The sequence below is a fragment of the Bactrocera tryoni genome, chromosome 4 (genome assembly GCF_016617805.1).
Source record: "Bactrocera tryoni isolate S06 chromosome 4, CSIRO_BtryS06_freeze2, whole genome shotgun sequence".
Lineage (NCBI taxonomy): Eukaryota > Metazoa > Arthropoda > Insecta > Diptera > Tephritidae > Bactrocera > Bactrocera tryoni.
The window spans coordinates 77860120-77887357 of NC_052502.1; the positions used below are offsets into that span (position 1 = coordinate 77860120).

At 37.3% G+C, this 27238-nt stretch overlaps 2 protein-coding genes and 1 long non-coding RNA gene across 10 annotated transcripts in view; 1 reads left to right on the plus strand and 2 right to left on the minus strand.

Annotated features, from left to right (window-relative positions):
* Nucleotides 1-6234, minus strand: part of LOC120774186 (homeobox protein vnd) — a 34315-nt gene extending 28081 nt beyond the window's left edge. Inside the window, exons 1-2 of the mRNA XM_040103614.1 lie at nt 5922-6234; nt 4326-4616 (exon numbers count right to left, since the gene is read on the minus strand). Coding sequence (XP_039959548.1) covers nt 4326-4450 — 125 coding nt within the window. The 5' untranslated portion in view covers nt 4451-4616; nt 5922-6234. The remainder of the gene's footprint in view (nt 1-4325; nt 4617-5921) is intronic.
* Nucleotides 1-27238, plus strand: part of LOC120774188 — a 102509-nt gene that overhangs the window by 55959 nt on the left and 19312 nt on the right. The gene's annotated exons all lie outside the window — the stretch shown is intronic.
* Nucleotides 21026-27238, minus strand: part of LOC120774185 (amyloid-beta-like protein) — a 140083-nt gene continuing 133870 nt past the window's right edge. For 3 of the 7 annotated variants that reach the window (XM_040103613.1, XM_040103607.1, XM_040103606.1), the window contains 7 exons: nt 25517-26112; nt 25302-25454; nt 23269-23418; nt 22491-23161; nt 22285-22429; nt 22050-22229; nt 21026-21406 (listed from right to left, as the gene is read on the minus strand). In XM_040103613.1, the coding sequence (XP_039959547.1) occupies nt 21299-21406; nt 22050-22229; nt 22285-22429; nt 22491-23161; nt 23269-23418; nt 25302-25454; nt 25517-26112 (2003 nt within the window). In that variant the 3' untranslated portion in view covers nt 21026-21298. The remainder of the gene's footprint in view (nt 21407-22049; nt 22230-22284; nt 22430-22490; nt 23162-23268; nt 23419-25301; nt 25455-25516; nt 26113-27238) is intronic. The other 4 variants (XM_040103611.1, XM_040103608.1, XM_040103610.1 and 1 more) reach the window with 3 other exon arrangements.

The window sequence follows — 27238 nt, forward strand, 5'->3', positions numbered from 1 at the left end:
CTCTGGGATGTCGTTTCTACAATATTGTGTTGTCGGTTTGGCTAATACGATCGTGATTTGAAATGAAAAAGCTTATATTTGGCAACATAATCATCAGATTTGTTTGCTAAGCTTCAGAGCGAGTTGATCCTACGCTAAGTACCTCGTACACGGCGGTATCTTTAGGTATCCACAATCTTTTTGGAGAGTGAGTGCTTCTATGAAAAACTTTTGGTTCCTTAGTAGATCCAGTTGCTTAATATATACTTGACTTGATTATGTTGATTGGATTTGAAATTCAAAAATCTTAGAAGTGCTTTCTCTGAATCACAACTCAAAGCTGGGGGTTATCGTTTAAAGTCATGTCGCCATGTAGTTTTATGTTTCTTTCGAAGTGATTTCTCTGTTAATACGAGTATTGCCTGAAATGTCATGTCAATTAGCATTTTCGTCGCCAATTCAATGTTTTTGCTCGCACTTGTAGGCGAAGTGTGCCCAATTAAGTTTTGGAGAGGCAAAAAAACTTCTTGTTCGATTTAGTTTTTATTTTTATAGCAACTTTCTTATTATACTATGCTAGCACTTTGCTGGCAAGTAAATTTTCGTAAGTTAGAGCAAACTCCGAAGTCTGAATCTGAATGCCGTGACTCGTTGCCATTTTGTTATTTGTGCTTTAGTGCAATGAAATCTGAAGTTCGAAAATATAATTTTATTGCCGAAAAAAGTCGAAAGGAAAACTACACATACACACACTGATATTTTTATAGACAGTAATATACCAGCACGGTCCGATAAGTCAGTTAAAATAAGTAACCAGTAGTCGGTTCCAAACATAGGCTTCTTGTAGCACGATGCCGTCGGTTTATTTTTTATGTTCGGGTGAAGTTTGATCTCCATATGTCAATTAGTTTGTGTTTGGCAGTTTTCTTATGACGTGCGTTTAGCGATGTTTACCATGGAAAAAAGGCACAATGATCTTCTTTGAAAGTTTGTTTTTCCAATGGATTTACGGCTACGGAGTCATTGAAAATGTTGCCAAAGGTTTGGTGTGCCTACTTCATCACGAACGCAAATATTGGGTAGTAGTAGATGCTACTTTGATATCGGTAGGTAACTGAGAGCAGATTCCGTCCATAACGTGCAGAAACATGGCCATCGGCCCAGGCCATCGAACTGAGATGAGAAAGCACTTGGAGCATTCGAGAGAACTGTTCTTTGCAAAATCTTTGGAGCCGTCTGCGTAAGCGAAGAAGATCGGAGAAGATGAAATAACGAACTACATAAGCACTACGACGACATGGACATAGTTAAGAGCATACAAATGCGACGAAATCACTGGTTAGGTCACGATGTTCCAGCGATAAGCTCCTCCGACTCGGGACCCATTTGTGGAATGATAGCAAGGGGTCCCACGCATACAATGGAAAGACTAAGCGCATAGCGACCTGTCTCTAGTTGCGATGTATATGACTGGGTCTCGTCTCAGATCATGCGCTTAGATATTTCGATGTGAAGGACGTGAAGTAGAAAAAGTTAAAAAATAGTGCCTAAAAATCATCGTGTTATCATCAACGCGATCTCAAAATCTCTTACATTCAACATTTTGGTTAATCTTTCGGGTGTGTAGTTAAACTCTTACCAACAATCGGAATATTTTGCCAAAACGACGTCGAGTAGAGGTCGCAAAGAAGATTTTTAACATCTTAGCTGAAGAGTCTACATTAGACGTTAGCTTATGAAAACTATCCATCAAACACACAGCTGTTAGTTGAAAATAACAGTGTTGTATTCCAAGTTCAAAAAGTCACTGACTTATTCAGGAGGCCTCATAAGGGAAAGGGAGCCCATCACAAAAACGGTTTATTTGGAAATGAAGCACCACTCTGAGCGTCATTTATGGATTTATTTCATTTTTGCCGATTTTTATTTCATAAACTCTTTTCATTAACTTGCAACTTTTTCGGCAGTTGAACGCACTCGAGTGGGCTTCCCATCCCCCCGCTTGCCTGCTGCTCTCCATGTCGTAGACGCAAGTTTATTAATCCTGGGAACTCGCACAAATGTTTTAGTTTGAAAGAGTTGTTGTTTTTTTCTCAATACTACTGTTATTTAGGCATTTTTACCCACATAGCAGGTTGTTGTTATTGTTTTTGCAAGCAGATTGCATGTTTTGTCTGCATTAAAAAGCGAAAAATTCGGCGAGCAGAGGCGAGCAGTCGGAAATCGTGAAAAAATTGTCATGAACTGCGCGTCTGTCAATCCAAAGGATTCATAGCTTTCTCCATGCCTGCCACAAACTAACTCTAGGGGGGCGGCAAATAAGCAGGTGCATACAGACACACACACACTTTTGGTCGTTTAAATGACAGTTGCTTTCCGATTTTTTTACGGCAGATTCATGCTTTCTTCCGCTTCGCAACATGACGTGGCTGTCATTTAGCTGTCTACTTTCCCACTTTGTTGTTTTTGTTTTTGCCTGTTCAACATTTAAATTGATATTTTCATATGTCAAGAGCGGAAGCTTTACCGTTAACTTTCCACTGCATACTTTCTTTCTTTGCCTTACTGCTGTTGTTGTTGTGTTGTTATTGTTGCACTTCACTGTCACAACAGCCAACAAATGCGAACTAATGTGTTTTTGAGCGTGTGTGTGTGTGGGACGTGTTTGCCCCGAGTTTACATGATAAGGCCGGCGGGTCGCGGCATGCACCTGCCCTCACATTACTTCATTTCTTTGACATTATGACATTTAATACGTCCTTTGCTTTGCTTTTTCTGTTATTTATATTTATTTTCACCATTCTTTTTGGCGTTTTCTTGAATTTATTTGCTTGCTATACTTTTCGAGTGTCATCATTGTCGCTCTATTATTATTTATTATGGGAAAATAACAATGTAAATGCAAGGAGCTCGCGTGGCAGCATTGGATCGGGGTGAAGCGCCGTTAGTATGCGCTTGTCAATCGAAAAGAAAGTCGAACTTATAAGCCTCCCCGCTATCTCTGTTGGCTTTCAATTCAACAAATCCTTGCTGCTATAAAATAGACTCTGGTTCAGAGTTATTCTTCATGTTCACTGATGAACATCTCTCTCAATCTAATCGCAGCTGCAGTCTCCTTGTGAAAAGGTGACTGGTACTCAATACCGAACTATCATTTATAAGGCAAACCTTATGGATTTTGATCCTCCTACGCCTTTGTGAAGTATTATCTAGAATCAGTCTTAAATATCTATGAGCTTCGCAGTCCAACGAACTAGATAGAGTATTAAAATTATATACCGAGTCGCTCTTAAAGTTCGAATAAAGCCTTCGAATACTTCTGCTCAAATTAAACAGAGCTGCCATCCGGCTTAGGGCCAGTAGGTTCATGTATTGCAATACAGCCGGCCAATTTAACCCAGATTAGTTTTTATAAATGGAAAGAATATAAGCAAAAAATGTCTTTATCTTTTCTGGGAGCCGAGATTCTGACTGTGTTTTCTGCAGATATCAACAATTTCCTGCGTCCGCACCCGAGCTGAGTCACAAATTTTGAAACTGTGTGGCGAGGGTTGTGCGCTGGCTTTGGGACCCGCCACGTAAAAAAACGCTCACAATAAAAAAGCGCAAACAGCCTTGGATGAGAGAAATCTTGCCAACAGGTGCTACTTTGGACTGAGTTGGCAATTGAGAAGTAAAGTCCTCTCTCGACGAACAAAAACAAAACTCTATAAGTCACTCCTTATTCCCGTCGTGCTATATGGTACAGAGGCATGGACGATGACAACATCTGATGAGTCGACGTTACGAGTTTTCGAGAAAAAGGTTCTGCGAAAGATTTATGGTCCGAATGGACGAAAACACTCCAGCTCTGAAAGTATTCGACGCAGTATCCGCCGGGGAAAGTAGAGGAAGAGGAAGACCTACACTCCGTGTAAAAGACCAGGTGGAGAAGGACCTGTCTTCGCTTGGAATTTCCAGTTGGGGGCACCTTGCGAAAAGAAGAAACGACTGGCGCGCTGTTGTTAACTCGGCTATAATCGCGTAAGCGGTGTCTATATGTAAATATATGCCTTGTTTTGTTGAAAAGTTTTTGGATTTGTTCTAACGAAAGCCACTGCTTTCATCTCGAAATCTAAAGATTCGCGTTCTTATGTTAGGTTTTGTCTGTTTATAGCAATGCTCCATAACTTTTTCTCAATGCTATAGAAAAATCAAAATATTGTGCTGTTAAAAGGCCGACGGTTGTTTGCAGTGCCTCGATTTATGAAAATTTCTCTGGGTAATGACCTAGGTGACATGATACTTGTATGCATTTGTCTTTCGATACGTGTCAGATTATATAGTAGTTCTGTGTAAATACTCACTCATATTCATGTTTGTTGTATTCATACTCGGGTTGCATGCAATAATCCTGTTGATACACATTCGTGTTGGTATAATAGCCGATGTAGTCGTCGTAATAGCCACAATTTGAATTGTAGTTAGCCATTTTGACGAGAAATATGCGGAAGAAATTTTAATTTTATATTTTTGAGTTATTAGATTTCACTTTTAAACACTTTTTGCGTCGATATTGAACACTGTACGTTACTTAGAAGCCAGAATCCACGCCTCCCGGTTCGGTCGTTGAGGATACAGATATTTACACTAAATTTCTTAAATTTGTATAATTTTAAATTTCCGCTATTTTTATTTGTTAAATTGTTTTCATTTATTTGTGCCGTGGATTTTTCAATTTACTCTAAAACAAAACGATTATAATTATCGTAGAAATGTAAATTTAAATTCAAATTTTAAGCATCGTGAATGTGTTTGAAATTCTTTGATTCTTGCTGTACCATGATATTCATTACTATTTGTTGGAGTAGTCTAACCAGCGGCATTACTATGCCTCTCCTATCTAAGCTGACCTGGAAATATTGAAGAAGACCTCTACATTTTACTTTGTCGCGGCTAAATGAGTATAAATGAGTAACATTTATAAGAGTTCGAGCATCAATTAAAGGCGAATTGAATTGTGACAAAAATTTTTTGAAGGCTTTTAGGTCAATGTAAGCTGAACGGACTAAGCAGATTTGTGATGTGCTGAAGACGTCTTCATATAAATGTTTGTGATACATTTTTGATAGAAAAAACTTCAGTAGTCCATATGCTAATGGCTCAGACATACATATATTCCATGCAAGTTCAATCCAGAAACCTAACCTAATCTAGCGCGAAAAGTTCGTAAATATATTTTACCAAAGACCCTCATTTCAGAAATATCTTGTGAGAGCACATCATCAGGACCTTTTCCCGGTTTTCAAAATCCGAATTTGTTCAACTCTGGTTTCGAACGCAAAAATTAATATATTTTTTCTTAAATTATAAAATCCAAGGTTCTTGCTGGCGAGGTAAAAAAATCGTGATTGAAATAGTGTAAACGGTTCGCAGTTAAATATTTTTCTTGATGTATAATCAGAAAACTCTCCACAAAAGTTTGTTCTGTATTCAAGAGATCCTATTATTTAAATTTTAAGTCTGAAACCAATTGTGTTCAAGGACTTTACAGGCCAAGTTTATATTTCCTTTTCTTATTTTTTCCAAAACAGTTTTGGTTCTGACAGGAATAAATTTGTTTTCAGCCTTAGGGTGGCTGTGAAGTAGAAGCAGTAATGTTAACAAATACGTCGGGTAGTCGAAAAAGTCTTTTCGTATTTTGTCAATAGATGTCGTTGCAGTCATATATCTCTAGTGTCATACTATATAGTGTTGAAATTTGATTAGAAATATGAAAAGACATTTTCGACCACCCAATATATCTTTTTAAAATATTTTTCCAATTTTTATTATTTTTTTTTAATTTACCAAACTATGTATGCTTACAGAAAAATAGCTAATCAATATCAAGCCACAGGCAGTCACAAACACGGTGAAAAATTTTTTATATATAGTAACTGCTATGAATCGATTTATAATACCAATTTGACGGACGACAGCAGCAGACAGCAACAGCAAACGCACTATAAGCCGTTTCTGTTGCAGAGGCGTTTAGGCGCATGAAGACGATCACTTTTTAATTGTCCAATTAACAATTAATGAGGATGACACATAAGCGGCGCTGCGATTACGCTGCTAACCATGCGGTATTATACTTCTATATTTTCACGGGAATATATAGTATGTACCAAAGATATGTTTAACAAATTAATGGTTTTGCAAGCGCCGTCGGCAATACGAATGATTTTTTTATATAAGTATTTTGTTGGTGCTTCTATGATCTAATGATTTTTTTATTAATTTTATTTTTATTTTTAACTAGTTTAATTTTTTTTATTTAACTAAATTAATTTAATTTTATTTTTTAATTTCTTTTTAATTTGATTTGTTTTGCAAAGACTTTAGACTTCTATTGTAAATCGTCGTAAGCGCTGTCGCTTGATTAGTTGTATCATTAAATTTATTTCGGTTTTCTTCTGTTTTATGCGTCACTGATAGTCTGTATTGGCTACCGTATAAACAATTCCTGTCATTTTTTGCTTTATTTATTTCTTTTCCACCGCTTTGCTAACATTTTAAGGCGTATAATAAAGATTTGTCGGTCGTAAATCTTCAGAAATGAAAACGCGCATAAACTGTAGGCAGGGAGCCCAACAAGCTTTAATTGCTTTTTAATTAAAAAAAAGTTAGAAAATCTTCAAATAGTATTTTTTTAAATTTTTTTCAAATTTTAATTTTTAAAATGATTTTAAGCTTATATTTTAAATTTAATATATTTTTTTTTATTTTTGCCTTTTTCTTTTAATTTGATAGGTTTTTCTATTTATTAAGATTTTAGTTGAAATTTTATTTTGGTATTGCTTTTTAATATTTCACTTTTTCTCCAGATTATTAGCACTTTTTTAATTGTTTGATAAATATTTGGTAACGAAAGTTTGGTTTTTGTATCAATTTATTTCCACACCCGCGCCGATTGCTCACGCGCTTCGCGATTTCTGAACTTCGATCTCGAATTTCGAATTTCGTGTTGGCGCAGAACCTTGCTGATCACTTCTGCGCTGCCCGTAGTGCTTGCTTTAGCGTTTGTGGTCGCGTTTGAAGTGGTGGCGCAACGATTTTCCACTACTCGAAAGCCCCCACAATCGTCGATACCAGTCGAAATGTGTGCTATTAAACGGCGAATCTGGTGCCATAAACGGTGCAAGTCACCCATACATATTTAGAAACACACGCGTACACCAACTAACCAATAAACAAATACTTAAGCGAGTGTAAAAAGTGCCCAGTTGATTAGTACCCAATTGCTATATGCTTACGTCCGTCCATGAGATCCAGCTGGCTTGCTTGTATGCGCCCATATCTCACCGATACGTGCTGCTGATAAGCGTGCGCACACCGTGTATACTACCTTTTTACGCCCCTCGTTCGGCCCACTATGCGACCGGGACACCGATCAGCATTCAATCGCGGTCGTCTGTCTGTCACCTTTGACGATTTCACCTACAACCAGTGAGCTGCTATCTCGCTGCCATCCATGTTGTTGTTGTTTTTTCCTCTGCTGTTGTGTGGTGTGGTGCTGTGCTATTTGCCTTGGTGGTGGTCTCGGTAGCCGGCCTCGGGCGTCTTGTTTACATTTACCATTACCCAGTTATAGGTATGTTGTTGGTTGGCTTTTTGGTGGCGATGTGTAGTTATCAATATTTGATTTGTGCAACTGATAGCGAGTCAAAGCTACAACAACAACAACAATGGAGTCATGCTAATGCAACAACAATAGCATTTTTAGGTGTTATCAACACGTACGGTAAACGCATACGGAATTGCGCGTGTGCTGGGAAAGTGGTCCCTGTTGGAAAGTGAGTCCAACAACCTGTTATTGCTGTTGTTGTTGTAGCGGCAGAATTCTGCCGAGTTGACAGTCCTTGACCGGATAAAAAATCCGGGTCCGTTACGGTTACGTAGAATCGACTGTCGTGGGAACGGGTCTGTCATTGTTTATCGCTGACGAGGTTATCAATAGTCTTCGACCACCGCTCTCAATAAGCCTTATTATTTTCCTCTAGTAAATATTATTTTAAAAGAAGAGACGTTTTTGCAAGTGAGTTTCCTAAAAGGTATTACGATTCTTTACAGCTTGCCTTACCATTATTGATGTATTTTAGTTCCTTTGGAAGCCTATAATGTTTTTTAAACATTATTTCGGAATAACTGAGAGAGTATTGCAAAGTCTTCTTCTTCTTTCATGGCTTTACTTTATAGCCGAGTTAAGAACAGCGCGCCAGTCGTTTCTTCTTTTCGCAAGATGGCGCCAACTGGAGATCCCAAGCGAAGCCAGGGCCTTCTCCACCTGGTCCCTCCAACGGAGTGGAGGTCTTCCTCTTCCTCTGCTTTCCCCAGCGGGTAAAGCGTCGAATACTTTCAGAGCTGGCAGTTGAAATGATTTCTAAAGCTTAAAATTTAGCCTTAATCGTTGACCAAACTAACTCAGTACTCGCAGTACTATGGTCTGTCCGCTACCACTACCCCATCGATCATCGAAAGAAAATGAAACCAAATCTTCGCTTAGTTCTTGCTTCCTCCTTATTGGCGTGGACACCGCTTACGCGGTTATAGTCGAGTTTAAAAGGAGGGTCTCTCATCCGAGGTTCTTTTCTACTTTTCATTGGGGGTGTTTTTTACGTGGTGGGTCTCAAACCCAGCGCACAACCCTGGGCTTAGTTCACTTTTTGATATTTTCAATCCAGCGGTTTCCTATTGACCCTCCGCCCGCATTCAATCGCTTGCCGGTGTCTGCATACGCGAGCAATCATGAACGCTGTCAATATGCGTGTGATAAGCTGGATAACAATAAACGAAGGCTTATCACTTGACCAGAACTCGCTGCTTGGCATCTGATCAAATGACGAACGTACGAGTGAGCAGCGAGTGTGTATACCGCGGAGGAATACAATGATTATTGAATACTATGACGTTGCCTTAGCGTGGCATATCACCAGCATGGGGTTTATCAGATTTTGTCAAATTTTTTGCTGCTGATTTGGGTTTTCCGATTTATTATTTATCTTTATATTTATATTTGTAATTTATTTTTATTATTTTCTATTTGCTCAAGCTGTCAAGGCAAATACTTGCCCGCATGCAGTAACTATCTAACCTTTGATGACTTTTGTGCAACCCCCCATCAACTGCTCCCAAAATTTGACGCTGTCGACTGCTGTCCCACCAACGTCACACTCGTTTATTGTTTTTATTGTTGCTTCTATTTGCTGATCAACTGCACTCGGCCGTATGATAAGTTCATATTACCCTGTACTTCCAGCATTTGATTCGGATAAATGCTTGTTTTGACTACTGGTTTTTGGCCACCGTCGTTACTCGGGGGCCTCCTCCCGCGTCTCCCTCCTCATTGCTCCTGTCGCTTATCGCGCTCTATTGACTTTCGACTGCAACTGTTATTACTTCGAATTGTTGTTATTGGATTTAAGCGTTCTGCTTTGGCTTTCAACTACACTCATTCGCGTGATCCTCTCTGTGGGGACTGCTCAGTTTTATTTGGTGGTTTTGTAGTTATTTTCAAGCACAAATATTTTTATAAGGTGTTCACGCATTTTTACGATTTGATTGATTGTCATCCAATATAACGATAATGATCGTGAATTTTGTGTTCTGCGTTGATGAAGTTGTTGTGGTTATTATTGAGTTTAAGGTGTAGACAAACGGCCGCCGGTGAGCAAAGCTTGTTTCGGATGGATTATGAAGATGAACTTGCTAACTTCTATTGCTGTATTATAGCCGTCTAGGACTTATAAAAGACTGAGTCAGAGAAAGCGCTCTCTTTTATACCGAATCTCTGTGTTTTTTGAGACTCTGGAAGGAAAGCGATACCTTAATACGATCTGCTGAACCTTTAATTTTGAATGAGAAGTTCTAAGTAGCCTTAAAAATTTCCGGACGTTTCCGCATTTTAGGGTAGAACTTCTAGAGCACAATGTTCGAAAGACTAGAAGATTCCCAAAACAGTCTCTTCTATGTCGGCAAAGCGGTACGGTAAGGTTCTGAGTATTCATAAAAAAATTCGAAAGTTATCGAACTTTCAGAACTTTGAGCAACAAGTCTACTACGGGGACCGGAAAGTAATAGAACTGATTCGATTTAAAAAAAATTATTGAACCAATCATTACAATTCTTTAAAAACTTTCAAAATAAGCTCTTTCTGCGTCGACGCAGCGCTGCCAGCGGGATTTCCAAGCATTGAAAATGTCACGGAAGTCATTCTCCGGAATAGCCTTGAGAGCCGAGGAGAATGCTACTTGGATTCTCTTTTATTGCGCTGTAGAGCGGATGCGGAAGCGTTGGGATGCCGGCCTTGATCGCTGTCTTGTCGGACCCGATTGACCCTTCGCTTGAGTCTCTTGAGGACTTCCACGTAAAACTTAGCGTTGACGGTTTGTCCAGGAGGAACAAATTCATTGTGGAAGATGCCTTTGATGTCAAAAAAGACAATGAGCATCGTTTTGCCTTCGGATTAGCTCATTATTCCGGTTTTCATCAGCGGAAGTAGTTAGCTACGAAAGTAACAGCAGAGGTAGGGCACAGCTCAGAGCTCGGGCGGGGAAAAGATATGCAATTGTAATTGAGGAAATTTTCTATGTTTATTTTAGTTTTGATAAATCAGAACTGAGAATATTCGAAATGGAAGACTTTCTAGGATGCCACCTTCAAACGGAAGCAGTAATAATCGCTTTAAGCATAATTATCGTGAGTTAAGCGCCTTCTATAACCGCCTGAAAAGATCCATAGCCTGCCTTTGTATCGTCCTTCTATAGTAAAATGTCCACATTCAATGCAACTAATGCATAATTTTGTGCAAACATTCGCAGTTCATAAATTCCTCACTTCTAATCATTAAATCTCAGCATAAAATAGTAAACATTAAAAATAATTGTCCGCTAGATTAAGTTGTCGCTTTGTCGAAAGGCCTTATGTGCGCGCCAAAATCACATAACATCACATAAATCGACACTCAAGTGGCCACTTCAAAAATGGCGAACTCGCGGAAGACGAAGCGTAGAATTCTATAAACTACAACTCTGCAGCACCGCACGCAATTGCTGGCATTTCGCGGAAAAATGTCGCTCGTTATGTCAGTTATTAGATTTGTGTCAAAGCTTGTTGGCATGTAAAGTGATTACAGTTATGCGACTTCCATAGAGATAAAGACGTCGGCAGTGAGCTGCAGTTGGGGTGACTCACGCAGCTGGGCGAAGTACTCTGTTAAGGCAGTAAACCTTGAAGCGCCTGTGTTGGGTTAATAGTGATTTTTAGTATATAAAGTGACGTTGCCTGCAAGCTTTTAGTCCTTATTAAAGACTTTAAGCTAATGCACTGAATTCACAGTTGAATTTTCGGCAAGGCATTTCCACAGATCGCCAATTTATAGGTTATACTATGGTAACCTATGACATTTGTTTGTTCACAGTCGACGGCTTTAGGTTAGTTAGGTTTAATACTACTTCGTATATTTCTCCTAATAAATAAATAATTATACATTCTTATAGTTCTTGAAAAGTTGAAAATTTCCACACTCTAATGCATCGTGAATACCCTCATTGTACTTTTCCATATCTCCAACTGCATTGCCTAGCAAAAAAGATAAAAATGCACTGACACGTAATGGAAAATCATGAAATTTTGTTTGCTGAGTCAAGTGCATTTTGCCGTTCTCCGTCATTATCTACACGTTCTTTTTTTGCGCGGCAATTTTTCAAATATATTTGGAATTTTTTTTACTTTAGGGGGCTATACGTGGATACATTGTGTGAAAGCCGGCGTTTGGTCATAGATTTTGATGCGTTGGAATTTATAGTTATAAAAATGCCGACAAATTTGCAAATAGTATTAAATTTATATCTAAAAAAAATTATTTTCTTATATACTAGTTTTTAAATATATAAGTAAAATATGGTTGTCGAAAAAGTCTTTTCGTATTTGGAATCAAACTTCAACTTATTTCAAAATACGAAACTACTTTTTCGACTACTAAAATATATATTTTTTCAAAACAAAAAAAGTTTTCCACCTCTGCACGCTCCCTTCCCCACTTAGCAACATTCAGCACCTCTCGGCCATATCTTTCGCTGTTCGTTGTTAACACAACTTATAACATAACTCCATTTGCTTCACACATTCGATCTACCGATTGTTTACCCGCGTTCGCAGTCGATCGTATATCAAATTCTATGTCGTGCTACATGTGTTGGCCACTCGTTGTTCGAGTTGTTGTTGAAGTGCGTTTGTCTTCTTGCATGGTTTCAGAACTCAATTGGAATTCGCCATAATGCGCACGATAAGCGTTTTTCTATGGATTTTGATTTATGGAGTATTTTGATTGTATTAAGTGGTTAGTCTACTTTAGGAACTTAAGTAGGGCGATTTACGCTCGAGTAAGCCACTTTTAAGCTAAACAAGTACACTTAAGCAAGAGAGGATTTTTTACTATTAGATCACTGATTAGGTAAGTGGAATGGAGTGAGCTTTTATCGTTTTAAGAGATCCGAAAATGATAGGCTGTTCGTCATGTATATACGTGGTTAAAATTAGAATTCTAATTGCGTGCTAGATTATTAATCAATATTTTTTACTAGTAAATGTTCTAAAAACATTCACGGAGCTAGCTAGTTTTGTTATTAGTAATAGTACCAAAAATAGTCTGAAGATTACCTTGTTCTATGGGGTTTCACTAGAAAGATGCCTTTAGTATCAAATGATTGCTAGATCTAGAATTTGGGGTGTTTAACAAATTTCTTAAAATTTGCTGGTAATTGCTTTTTTAACCTATTATTAAATAATTTTCATTGCAGTGTATATAAAATTTCAAAGCTTTTATTGTTTCAGAGCACTCGTTTTAGCAGAATCCATCGAAATATTTGTCAGCTTTTGTTTATGTTTCCGAATTCCAAAAGTCATTACATGGTGGTTTTATATCGGATCATTGCAAAAGCTTATGGCAAAGCTCACAAAGTATGTTGATACAGAAAAGTTTGCTTTTAAGCGCTATCATATGTAGTCTTCGTAGCCAGTTTTCACAAAGTTGGGTTAGGTTAGGTTAAATTTTCGATTCTAAAAAGTGCGATAGCACATGGACAGCCGAATGTCGGTCCGTTGTGATACCCAGAACTCCTATAAAATTGATCATAAAGGCCCTCATAAATCTACGAAGCGCTTTGAGCTGAACGTGAATTTGTCGAGGCGGCTGCTATGTGTTCTGGTTCGTCGAAGGTGGAATGGAAGAGAAAGTAGCTGAATTTTTCCCTACAACTTTGATAATATGTGTCCGACTGGTTCACAACATGAATGTCTATTGATCAATGTCAATTAATAACTACTTCGAATGCTGCAAAATGAGCTTTGCGTGCAGTTCAAGAGGAGCTGGTCGTCGACCAACGCCACTTCTGCCTAAAAAACACTACAGTAGTCCGGTAGCCTAAAGCTAAGGTTTAGGAAATGTAGCATTTTTGAGCGGCTTCTACTAGATGAATATACCATAGAATAATATTGGCTTGACTAGAGTTTCGTAGGGCCAAAATACTACCTTGTTTCCGTAGTTGATCTTGAAGAGGAGACTTAAAAATCCAAAATATTGGGTAGTCGAAAAAGTCTTTTCGTATTTTGCCAATAGATGTCATTGCAGTCGTATATCTCCCGTGCTACCAATCATCCACTTGGTAAGGTGAGATTTTAAGTTTTATTCAACCGCAAAAAAAAAGTCGGGGAAGTTGGAAAAAAGTTACAGCTGTTAAAAATGAGTGAAAATAATGAAGAAATTCCCTATATTTTGAAATTTTTGTATAAAATAGGGAAGAATGTCCCGCAAGCCACCAATGAAATTTGTTAAGTTTACGGAGACGATGCTGTATCACTTCGTGTAGCACTAGAGATTTCGATGTGGAAGATGTACCTCGCCCTGGTGGATCCATCGCTGAAGAAGTCGATGAAATTATGGAAAAGATTGACGAGGACCGTCACATAAGCAGCTTTGACATCGCTAAGGAACTTAACATTCATCATCAAACGGTTTTGAACCATTTAAAAAAGGCTGACTACAAAAAGAAGCTCGATGTTTAGGTACCACATGAATTGTCTGTGAAAAATTTATTGGACCGAATTAACATCTGGGATTCTTGACTGTAACGAAAAGAAATCGAACCATTTCTGACGCGAATGGTAACAGGAGACAAAAAGTGGATCCAATACGACAATAATGTGCGAAAAAATCATTGTCTTAGCGTGGTGAAGCTCAACAAATGGTCACAAAGCCAGGATTGATGAGTGTTTGGTGGGATTGGAAAGGAATCATGCACTATAAGCTGCTCCAGCCTGGTCAAATGATTGATTTTACATTTTACTGTCAACAACAATTTGAAGCCAGTAATCGAAAAAAACGGCCAGATCTGAATAACAGAAAGGGCTTCGTCTTCCAACAGAACAATGCTAGACCACACACATCTTTGATGACTCGTTAAAAACTGGGAGAGCTTGGCTGGGAAGTTTTAATGTATGCACCATATAGCCATGACCTTGCGCCATCGGACTACCATTTGTTTCGGTCAATGCAGAACTCCCTTAATGGAGTAAAGTTGGCTTCAAGAGAAGCTTGTGCAAATTACTTGTCGCAGTTTTTCGCCGAGAAACCAGAAAAATTTTACACTGATCGCATAATGTCACTAGCGGAAAAATGGCAAACAGTGGTCGACCAAAATGGTACATATTTGGTTCATTAAAGTTTATTATAAATATGAAAAAAAAATAAGTTGAAGTTAGATTAAAAGTACGAAAAGACTTTTTCGACTTTTAAATTTTTCGAAATTTACAAGTGGATACAACCTCTTCATAGCCGGTAGTTTGTGTACTCACTCACCTTAAAAAGCAGTTTTGGGGAAATGAAAAGAATTCTCCATTTGTTTTTTGTTTTTTATTTTATTATTTATGCAAAATATTTCGAAAAAAGAACACAAAAAATTCGAAAGAAAAAAATTGTTGTATGTTACTTTGTTTTTGTTTTGTTGTTTGTTTGTTTTTGGTTTTTTTTTTTGCTTTTGCTTTTTGTTGTTTTCTCTCCCCGCGGCACCATTGTGCGCCCGTTGCTTTACACTGTGTGTATACATATATGTGTGAGTGAGTGTGTGTCTGTGTGGGTGTTTAAGTATTCATTTTGTTGTTTTTTTACTATTTTTTCTAGTATTATTGTTTACACTGAATTAAAATTACCATTTTGCATACAATCTTTCCACTTACAGTTTTACCACTTAAAGACTTAAAGACTTTTGTGTTTTGCTTTTGCTTTTAAATACTTAATAAACCATTGTTTTGCTAATATTTCTTTAAGTGTACGCGCGACATTTCCAGTTTGTTTTCTTGGCTTTCTTGGCTTTCTTGGTTTCCTTTGTTTTTTATTTAGCGCGCAACAACAACTTACATTAGTTATATAATCGCTTGCAGTTTACTTTTAATTACTTTAGAGCTTTGCATTTTGCGCTGAAACATTTTACAATTACCATTACAATTACAATTACTTGCTGCATTACAAACACAAATACTACATACAAGTACATGCGCGAGCACAGTGGGCAATTCTGTTGATTGCTCGACTCGCTTGCAAGTGGGCGTGTGGTGTGGAAGTGGTTGTCGGTTGGCTTACGTTAGAAAATTTCAAAAATATGGACTTGTACACAGAAATGTGTATAATTTCTCTCAGTGTATTTGCAAATTTTGTCGCATTTCATAACATTTAGAGACATTTTCTTGTCGCTATTAGCTGCTTGTTGTTGTTGCAATGTGGCATGTGTTGGCTTATATGGGTTTTCGCTTTGTTTTTTGGCAAAAAAGGTTGCCAACTGTTTGTAATGTAAATTAAATGTTGTTTTTGTGGCGTTTCCTGTTTTGTTCCTGTAGTTTTGTTTATGCTTACTGCTCGGGGTGCTGGGCATGCATTAGCTATTGTTGGTTGTGGACTCGTTTTTTGTAGTGTTACTGTTCATGTGGTTGTTGTTGTTTTTTTAAATATAATATATTAGCGTACAATTATTGTTGCAATTACAATTGTCATTGAGTACATTCACATATATATGTATATATATAATATTTTATTTGTTTTAATGTTACTTTAAATTTAATTTATATATATAATTTTTGTTTGTTGTTGTTGACTTTCTATGCAATAATATATAATAATTAAGTATTTAATAAATGTATTTGTTGCAGTGTGAATTTTTTTGTTGCGCAAACAACGAAAAAGTGAAAAAGGAGTCACGTAATAAGTATTAATTAATTGTTTTTTGCTTTTTTAATTAAAAATTTTTTTTTAAATAATATAACTTTTTGTATTTGAAGCATGTATGACAAATAAACGGTGTTGGTTTTTTGGGGTTAGGGCGAGCGACGTCGATAAACAGTTGCAAGCTTTTATACTTATTTTTTTTATATATATTTTTTTTAATTTTTAATACAGCTTATACACTGTATTTTTCGCAACTTAAATTGTTTACTTTAAATTACTTGCTGATATTTTCTTTTTATTTTTAATTTTATTTTTCTTTTAATTTTTTTTCTTTTTTGTATTTGTTTGATTTGTGTCTTTCACTTTTATTTGCTTTAATTTTTTTTAAATTTTATTTGCATTTTTTTAAGTGTATTTTTATTTTTTATGTTTAATTCACGCAGGACGGGGTTTTTGCTTACAATTTCTTCATTTCATCAGCTGTTTGTAGGCATTTTTATGTTTGCTTTATAAATTTTTTTAATTTATTTCTACGCTTTTGTTCTCTTTCTTCGCTAATTGTCAGTGTAAATATCAATTGTTGCGGTTGTTGTTATTATTATTGTTTGGTTTTTGCTTTTTACTTTTCATATATGTTGTTGTATACTATATATTTTAAATATATATGTATATATGTATGTATGCGTGTATGTGTTATGATTTGCTTTATAATAAATGAACAGAAAAATATTTAAGCTTTGACTAGGTTTTTGGTTTGCTTAGCATTTCTTTACTTAAACGCTTAGAGTCGCATTGAATTTACGCGTTTGTTAAGGATTTGTAGTTGTTTCGCAGTTATAGTTTCGTTTTATTTATAAATAATTTTTTAGCAATATTTATGCATAGGGTATTTGTTGTAGAGTTGTTGTTCTTCGCTATTTTGTATACCGTTTGTGTGTGTGTGTGTGTGTGTATTGCTGACTGCTTGTTAGTGGCGTATTTTTGCATTTTTGTGAACCACATAAGGCGGTTGAGAACTGCAGGCAATAACGGCGCATTGGTTGTTGTTAAAGTGAGTGAAATATGCTGCGAACCCGCTGGGTGACCAGCAAACGCACCTAAACTGCTACGCACAGCGCGTGAGCGAGTGAAAGAGAGCACTGGCAAGCAGTGCGGCTGCATAAACAGTTACGTTTCCTATTGTTTACAATTCTCAACCGTTTTATGTTCTTGTTTGGGCCTCATTTTTCGAAATCTAATCAATTTCATCATTAAAATTTAAATTATCTATAAAGTACAACGCAAAAATGCTTTGCATCAATTAAGTAATAAGTAAACAGTTAACATATCTGTAAACAAGTGTATGGTCCTCAAGTCCTTATAATGTAGACACATGTAGTATGTAAATGTATCAGAGAGAAACTGAAGCACTTAATTAAACTATTTTTAAGTTTTTGTTTTTCCTATAATGGCTCGGCTGACTTTATCTCATTTACTTATGCGCTTCCTTAGTTTCGAGTGTTGATTTAGTGTCTGATTAAATTTGCACAAATCTTCAAAACTGTCTTTCTCAAGTTAAAGTCATTAAATTATATAATTAAAACACTAAATTAAATATACTAAATGCTAAAAACAATTATTTAATAATATAATAGAAATATGAAAATTGATATGAATGCTTTCTTGTCGTATAGGAAATGCATGTATTTTTGTCTTCTCAAGTTACGGCGTCTCTTTGTATTGCCTTATCACTCTAAACGTTGATTTGTGGACACCTCACCGGGGCGTGACCACTGTAATCAGCTAATAATGGCAGGCAACGCGTGATAAGTGGTTTTCTACGTGCTGTAACAAAGCTAACTGACGCCATTCGAGTTTATCAGTGGGTGGAGCCATTAATAGAAACTAAAAACGCTTGTTTGCTACAGCTAGAGCTTTTTGGTAATAAACATTTGATCTCAGCGAAAATGGTTTTGCGCTTTATAACAGCGAGTTTGAAGAAGTGCGCTTCGAAAGCTCTTTACTAACAAGCTTTGGCACTTTCAATGAAGTAAAAGCGTATGCAGCTTTCGAAAATTTCGTTTTTTAACAGCGAGTTTGGAGAAGGGGGCTTAAAAAGCTCTGTACTAACAAGTTTTCGCTTGCAGAAATTCTTCTTTTTGTAAAAAAGTTTGAGCGGTTCTTTTAATAACAATTTCTTTTATGCAATATTCAATCTAAGCTTAGAAAACTTCCACTCTTGTAGCATAAATACATTTTTTTTGTACAAAATCGAAAGCTCGCGGAGTTGTTCCAAACTTTTATCACTTATTATTGCGTAATGCAGTGAAAGCTTGAAACTTTTTTATTAACTGTTCCTTTTTAGGCAGTTGTGGACTCTAATTTAATGGTACTTGTTCCGAGCATTTTAATCTCTCAATATTGAGTGCTTGCTCTGACAGCTTGAAAGCTCTTTTAGTTAATTGTCTTTTCTTAAATATTTATCAACTTTATGATATGGCAATGCTACGAACATTTGAGTTTGCTAATATTGAGAGCTTGCACTGAAAGCTTGAAAACTTTTTTAATTAATTGCCTTTTTTAAGTAATTGTCAACTCTCTTTTACCACTCATTTGCTCCGAATATTTCAAAGGTTGTTTTTTATTTAGTTCATACAAACCGCTCTCACTTAACAAGCTTCTGTGTTTGTATGCTTGTGTAGTTTTTTCATGTATTCTAAGTTTTTCTATGTGTTTCTATGTCTTGAGTATAAGAATAGCAGCAGGCGTTTTATTTAGTTTATGTATGTATACTTATGTACTCATGTTTTATGCGCTTCATTGCATTACCTTCAGCTTTTGCGTTCCATTTATATATACATATATTTGTGTATATATAGATATATAGAGAATTCTTAACCAGCTAATGCTAAACACTTGTTTAATCATATTCATTCTTACAGCGTCTTAAGGGATTAGTGAAAAGCAGGCGATTGTTATTTTTGTTGTATTTATTTGTTAGAAGTAGAGTGAGTGAAAGTTGCTTTATATATGTATTTATAGGTGTGGAGAGCTTTTTCAAATTTCCTTTCCATTTCACAAAAAAAAAACACTTAATTCTCTAAATTTTATTCGCCAAAACTCATTTCTTTTGCTCAAACTTTCTTTTCCCGTGTATGTGTGTGAAAATATCCATTATTACGGCGTGAGAGAGCAATTTGTTTATTAACTGTGAAAAGCTTTAAGCGTTGTAGCAACATTATCAATGGAAGCTTATGATTGCTGTGAGCTTTCATGCTGAATTTTTCTCAATATGGTTCCGAGAGCTCGTAACGATGTTCCTATATGAGCTTTTTAGCAACCAATTGGTGAGTTATGATATTGTTCTAAGAGCTTTTAACAGCTAATTGCTGAGCTTTCATATTTATTTGAAATGCAAACTTAAGTTGTTATTAGTTGCTTATTAATTTTCAAATAAATTTGTTTCCCAGTTAACAAAAAAGCGCTTAAAGCTTTCTATGTGACTATGCAAGTTGTTGTGTTAATCATTAGATTTCATTTCAAGATGTTCGTGGTAATCAAAAACCTTTTCAATTAGAAATTATTTCTTTTACTGTAGAGATTTTTGGGTTTTCGCTAACTAATTCTTTGTCTCCAATAGCTCTTATTGTCTACATTTTGCAAGTTTTTCTTCATCTTCCCGTTAAATGCGGTTTTAAGTTCTTGGCTTCTTATCTCGTTTAGTTCGTGTCTTTTATTTCAAGCACTCAATTCTCGCCGCTCATTCAGTAGTTTTTGTACATTTCTTTTGATTGGTTAATCTGGCATTGACTCTCTCTCCCCCATTCTTTCAGCAGTTGTATACAACTGTCGCTCATAGTAATTCCGATCTCAGAATTCCTTATAAGTTTTACGTTCTTTACCTCCTATCTCTCCCTCTCTCACTTTCTTTAATTACTCCCAAACTTATGCAATTTTACACTTCCCCCGTTCGTCCCAACTACTAGAAAGCTTTAAGCTCAGCTCTTAGGATATTTTCACCCACCTTTGTGTCCAGCAACGCATACTCACTGTCGCTCTTTACCACTTTACTGTTATTTCGAACTTTCTTTGCGTAACAAATGATTTTTGTTCAAGTTAAATAAAATTTGCTCACGTTTTCTTCATTTGCAAAATTTCGAATTCCACTTTTTGCTTAAAAATAATTTGCTTTTTCCTTTTGACCTTTTATTTACTTAAATTTTAATACATTTTACTTTAAGTTTTTGTTACTCTTTATTATTACACATAATTTTTGGGTTTTAATTAATACTTTCTAAACAAGAACAACATACTTTTTGTTTTTGTAATGTAGAGTATGAAAGAATGCTGAATTATTTTGAGTTATTTCTTCCATCGGTTGAGTGTGGAGTTCGAGTGAGTGTGTTGGCATATTTTTGGTGGTGGTGGTGAGTTTCTTAGTGAGTGGTGAGTGTATGAAAATTGCTATATGTGTTTGTTGTGAGTTTGAGTACATTTATCGAGCTAAAATCTTTGTTTTTGAGCTCACTTTTTATTTTCGAAATCTCTTTCTTTTATATCCTCTTCACATTTCAAAAGTTCATCTAATTTTTTTGCGCTTTTACTTCTGCTTCTAATGGTTTGCTTCTGCTCCGCTATTTGTTCGTTTTTACTATTTGCATTTATTACAGTTATTATTTCTTTTACCTTTGTTACCCTTTCACTCTCTTTCTCTACTCTTTCTACACACAGTTTTATGTATGTAATGTTGGAACTGCGCTCCGTTTTGTTTTTATTTTAACTTCTTAAAATTATTTCCAATTTTTTTCTTTTCTTTTTTGGAAAATTTGGTTGTTTGCATATTTCTTGGGTTTGTGGTTGTTGTTTTTTGGTTTTTTTTTCAGTATGACTTATTTGTTGTATTATTATTAGTTGTATGTATAAGTGGGTAATGATGATAAAGCAGGCTTTTTATAGTGGGAGTTTATTTATTCTTATTTGTTTAGGGGTAGGGGCGGGGCTTACGCTTCCTTTAGTGGGTTTACTGAGTTGTTGAGTGCGTTTACAATATTTGCAAATTTATTATTATTTTTTATTAAGTTTATATGTTTTTGGTTGCTCCTTTTACTCCTTCACCTCGAAATATTTGTATGTTGGATTTTCATAACCGTTGATTTGCATGTTCGCCACGATTTTCTCCTCCGGTACAACGGGATGATGTGTGGTGGCGTTCTAGAAATGTGAAAGAATGTGAGTAAATTCGCTGCATGAGATGAAAAGATTCAAAAACAGCCAAAAACGTTAATTTTGGTTGCCATAATATCCTTCACCAACACAAAAGATTGGATACAAGAACTTCATCTATATGCTATAGTAACTCAATCTGAGAAATTTATTCAGAGATTGCATATTTTCCTTAGTCTATAATTCGTCCCGCATTTCATGAAGATTTCTTGTCAATTTCGGAGGTTGCACTGTAGCCAAATTTCTTCAAGAAATTTCAGATCGACATTTCTGAAACTGAGGACTAGTTCGCGTATATACAGACAGATGGACGGACAGACAGACGGACATTGCTAAATGGACTAGTTACGCTGACGTATATATATTTATAGGATCTGTTCAGCGCTTAAAAATGTCAATTGAATATCATATTATTGAAATGAACTACATAAACTAGGAAAGATTCCTTGAAGCATAATTGAAGGTCGTAGATGTGCGTTGTAAAGAACAACACCCTTATACAACCACTTTGATAAAATAATGAGACGGCAGTGTGCTTCCAGTAATAACAGAGTTTGCAACGTTGCCACTTTTCTCCAAAACTTTCTGTCGTCAGTTTATAGCTTCTACACTAAACTTATACTCAACTCACCTGATCAACTTCAATGAAGCCTTGCGAATGTGGCGAACGAGATGTTCTCCACTTGGCCACTGCGACACCTACAAAGATGGCCGCTAGCAATGCAACGCCGGCGAAGGACAAAGTAAAGTAGACATTGCGTCCCTCTTTGTTCGCGTGCGTATGTGCGAATTCGCGGCGCAGCGAAAAGCTCTGCAAAGAATTCGTATGAAAACTAAACACATTTCGTTAACAAAAGACATTTTACCGATTCGCGATGACCCAAATCGTGCGACATAAAATGTTGCACCTGTGGCTCAGCCTCTTGGTGAGCGACAGCGGCGGCTACATCCTCCACGGCTCGCTGTACGGCATCATCGTCGACTGTGGGCAGGACGGTTTGGGTTTTGGTGCTGCAAGTGGGAGTGGAAATTGAAATTACTGTTAGCCTTTAAACTCATGCCTGGTACTCACCTGACAGTGACATCGGCGTACTCCTCACCGCCAGTGCTGTCCTTATCGCTTTGCGCCAATTTAGTGGGATCTGTAAGCTGGCCCATTTCTTTGCTGCTCACCTTGGAGTCACCTAGTGCTGCAGCGGAGGAGGAGCCTGAAATAGAGGAGCCAGCACCACTGGCGCCGCCATCCTGCTCGGCTTGCGACTTCAGCAGCTCATCAACTTTCTTGGCCTCCAAGCGCAGCTTCTCTTCACGCAATTTCTCACGTTCAGCGGCACGTTGTTCCTTGCGCTGCTTCTCGGCCAAACGTAGACGTTCCTTCTCCGCTACCTTACGCTCGATCTCAACGCGGTATTTGTCCAAAATGGCGGCCTCCGCTTCTTCGCTCATGCCCAACGATGAGCCGGGTATATCGTCCTTGCTGCGGAGTGCCAAAATGTAGTCGTTCATCAATTGGGAAATCTTAGCAGACAATTCAGGGTAACGTTTCAACATGGTCATGGATTGGTTGACGGCGCGATCGATATCGATGAGACGTTCCAATGTGCGTGGTCGCTCCGAGGCGGCAGCTTCCAAACCTCCTGGACCGCCGGAGTTCAAGAGATGACGATAGTGGGCTAATGCATGAGCGCGATCCTTGTGCAAGGCGCGTAAGAGCTTCTGCAGACACTTTTCGACATGATGAGCCTGTAAACAAAAGAGTAGTTTGAAGAAAGCAGAGAGTATGAGCAGCTCAAAATTGTGTGATTCCACTCTAGGCTTGCGGATCAGCCACGTGTTGGTGGATAACTCACATTTGGTGGCTGTTCGGTGAGCGCTTGAGTGTAGCAAGTCATCGCTTCACGTTTGCGCTGATTGATATGGGCCAATACGCGTTGCTGATGCATGGCAGCCAACTGATGCTTCTCGGCGTTGCCTTCCTCCTCGAGTGCCTGAACAGAAGTCTAAAATTACATTCCCATATAAAGACGTATAGCACATCAAGAGAGAAAGAATCAATCAGAGAGAAGAATGAACGAATTGCAATTTTGTTGTAGGGATTGATTGGTTGATTTTCGAATTTTGCAGTGGTTGGGAAAGTTTTGAGTTCTTGAATTAAATCAAAACAAAAAAGGAAAATGTTTGTAATGATTTTACGGTGGTGGTGTTGGCATAGTGAGTTCTGATGAATGAATACGGTAAGTAAACTTCAAACTAGGTTGGTTTCCAAGCATCTGAAGTTATGACAAAGCGACGTAGGAGACGCTTTTACTATCAGTGTAGTATTCGACTTCTATGGCTCTACAAGGATAGTGTGTTTTTGAAAAGCTCAAACTTTTCACTTAGATGATATATAGTACATATATATATGTATTACATTGGAATCTTCCGTTCACAATAGAAGCTTGTTCGTTATAATTATATAAAACATAACTTTTCCGAACTCAGCTTTCTAAAAGCCGTTATATGTGATTTAGAGAAAACAAAACGCCTCTTCCGAGCAAAAGCTGTAATGAGCTTTCGTATAAATGATATATATAAATTTTATGAAAGCTCTATTTCTAGAATGTTCACTCGAAAAGTATGAAAGCTTTTTTACATCACCAATTATAAACAATTGAACTAAATACTTCTGGAAAAGTTTTTATGAGCTTATGTAAAAATGATAAGCTGCTGCTGAGAGCTTTATGTAAATTTCTGATTCCGCTAATGCATTTTATTCAACTCCGATAAGCCCTTTCGCATTTCGACTTTCTGGGTATGTTTAGTAAAATTTCGTTCAAAGGTCACAGCTTTCAAATAGAAAATTGAGAGTCGCCATATGCTTAAGGTCATCACAAATGTATGAATTTGTAAAACAACGGACTCTAATTTTTAATATGATGCTGCTATTCAGTGAGCTTTCATGTGTCCAGTAAGCTTTCACTAAAAGCTCATTATGAAATATTAAATTAGCTTTTTGTTCACTCAGCTTTTAACTCTGCTTAGAGCTTTCGCGTATACACTCGTTTGAGTTTTTGAATAACTAAATCATGCTCAGCTAATTAGTTCTATAACTCAAGCCAGGCTACATTTAGGGGGAAAAAAGCCAAACTTTTTTGGGGGTAGTAAATTTTGTATCACTTATTTTATATATTAATGACTGCTACAAAAGCTTCCAATCTGATGTCTCTTTCGCTCCCATTTGGCTTATAATAAATAGGCAAACTTAAGTGCAGAATGTGCGAAAATGAATTAAGAATGAGTAGGTGCAAAAACGAATACAAGCGAAAGGAAAGGGCAAAATAAAATTATTGATGACATTCAAAATAAAAATGTAGTAAATGAACTATGAGAAATGAGGCGGGGTCAGTGAGAGCATTTCAAGCTTGAATTGTGAAAGCTTAGCGCCTTAAGCTTTCTAATAAAACTTTTTATGAACTGAAGTACAGAAAAAATATATGTATATGTGTGTATATCTTAAGAAACGCTTTCTAAAAATATAAAAAAATACTAAGAATAGTTTGTAATCTCTTTTTTGAAAGCTTTCTTACATCGCTTTTAGAAAAAGCTTTCACGAAAACACTTCGGAGCGAGCTTTTTTTTCGTGGCTAACATAAGTTTGAGATGCTCTCACTAAGCGTTTGACTGTTCTGTGCCATGCGTTATAATAACAAAAAAGTAAAGAATGAGCTTTTAAAAAAAGTGCGGGAAGAGAAAGAGTGCTCGTACTTTCACATGCGAAGCTGTGCCCACTACAGCTACATATCGATCTAAATAGATGGTGTGTTCCTGCATGCATACACCCACACACATACATATACATATACTGCATAATTGAATACCAGTTTGGAGCATTCCCACTCACCTGGAAGCGTGCTGTCATACGTTGCTTGAATGTCTGTGCTTGCTTGGGATCGGCCATGCGCATATCCTGGTACTTCTCCTCTAAATCGGACCAGTCCTTCATGACACGTGTGACCTTCTCGCGATGAGATTCCTCGAGGCGCTGTTGGGCTTCCTTGTTTTAGAATATGTTCGGTTTTGTGTTGATAAAATGCACATTGAATGGAGTACACTTACTTTTTGACTTACTTTGTAGCTCTGATGCTCGTAGTGCGGATCGAAGTGGGTGAAGTATGGATCGACGGTGGGCTGGCTGGTGGATGGCGCTGTGGGGAATTGCTGCTGCTGCTGCTGTTGTTGTGCTGAGGATGCGGCTGGCGTGTCAGCCATCATGCCAGCTGCGCCCTTAACCACCGACTCAACACTCAATTTGCCCTTTGCACCACCCGCCTCATCTGCGTTGGACTTCACCGCCGCTGGTTTCGCGCCGCTTGAGCTACCATTCTGCAAATCCCAGCTGTCCGACTGCTCTTCAGCTGCACCGCCACCATCCTCCTCATAATTGTCTAAGTCCTCGCCGGAATCATATTCGCCATTCAAATCGTCAACATTGGAGCTATTCGCCTCACCAGCAGCTGCCTCGTCAGCGACCATTTCGTCCTCTTCATCATCGCCCATCAAATCATCTTCATCGTCGAGATCATCATCGGCGCCAACATCCTTGGAGTAGTTAGAGTCATTGTCATCATCGTTAGTCACATCCACATTGCTGTTGGTAATCTCAGCTGGGGCGATAACGGGTAGGTCGGTCTTCTTCACGCGAATCTCATCGGCTGTTGCGTAGGCGAAGGAGTTTGAAAGAAAAAAGGTGTTTTAGTAAAATTTTTGAAGCTTAAAAGATCAACTACGAAGAGTGTAGCGCAGGTGGCAAACTGCTCAGGGAAAGTGTAGACTCTCGAAGATCAAGTGTGAATTATAGAATTATGGATTTTTTATTACACGAATTGTTGGTAGAATTTCAAGTATGAAGTGAGGTAACAAAGAAGGCAGGGGAGCGAATCCACTTTGTGATATTATGGATAAGTTGTGTGTACTATGAAATTTGTGGCCTCACTTTACATTTGAGAGCAGTGTTGAGATTCGCAGTTAGTTAAGAGCAAAGTTTTAGTTTTCACGTAGCCTTGAAAGGCACAGATAAAAGCATACCGGGGTGATGGGAATTTTTAGCAGAAAGGGCAGTATTTTCAATAAGACAAAAGAAGTAATTGCTGCTAATTGGAAGAAGTGTGGCAACACTGCATTAAAACCGCTTTGGCAATTTGAAGATTGAGAAGTGAACTAACAATATTCCCAGGGGAAGCCAAGAAGGTTTCCTAACTGAACGGTGGAGAAAAACTAACAAATGAATAAGTGATGAAAGCGACAAGCCGGAGTAACATTGATAAAAATAACTTTAATAGTAATCGATGACACAAAAAAATAAGTGTGGGTTTAAGAAAAATATCTATAAAATAATAGAAAATTAATTTTGAAAGTTTTGACAATGAAAGTTATTGACCTACCGTAAGCGTCAATAAAACTGTATCGTTTGATGTTCACAAAACCACAAATGTTAATAAAAAATATAAAATAAAAAAAGGCAAAAAATACAAAATAAAAAACGCAGTGTTGCATTTAGCGCAGATTTTGTTAGCGTGTGTGTCAAAGCTCAGCGCGGCAGGTGGCGACGATTGCCATTAAAATTCAATTATGCTGCAGAGCATACGCTTTGCCAGCGCACATGTCGATTGGGGATTTGAACATGTGGCAACTAAGCGACAGCCAAGCAGCGCTGAAAATTCATTTCGCCAAACAAGCAATGCAGTGAGTTTTGGCAAAAACCATTTGAGCGTAGTAAAGTATGTGGTTGTTGTTTTACACTTTTTGTTGTTGTTTTTGTTTTTGCTAACGCTTCAGCAT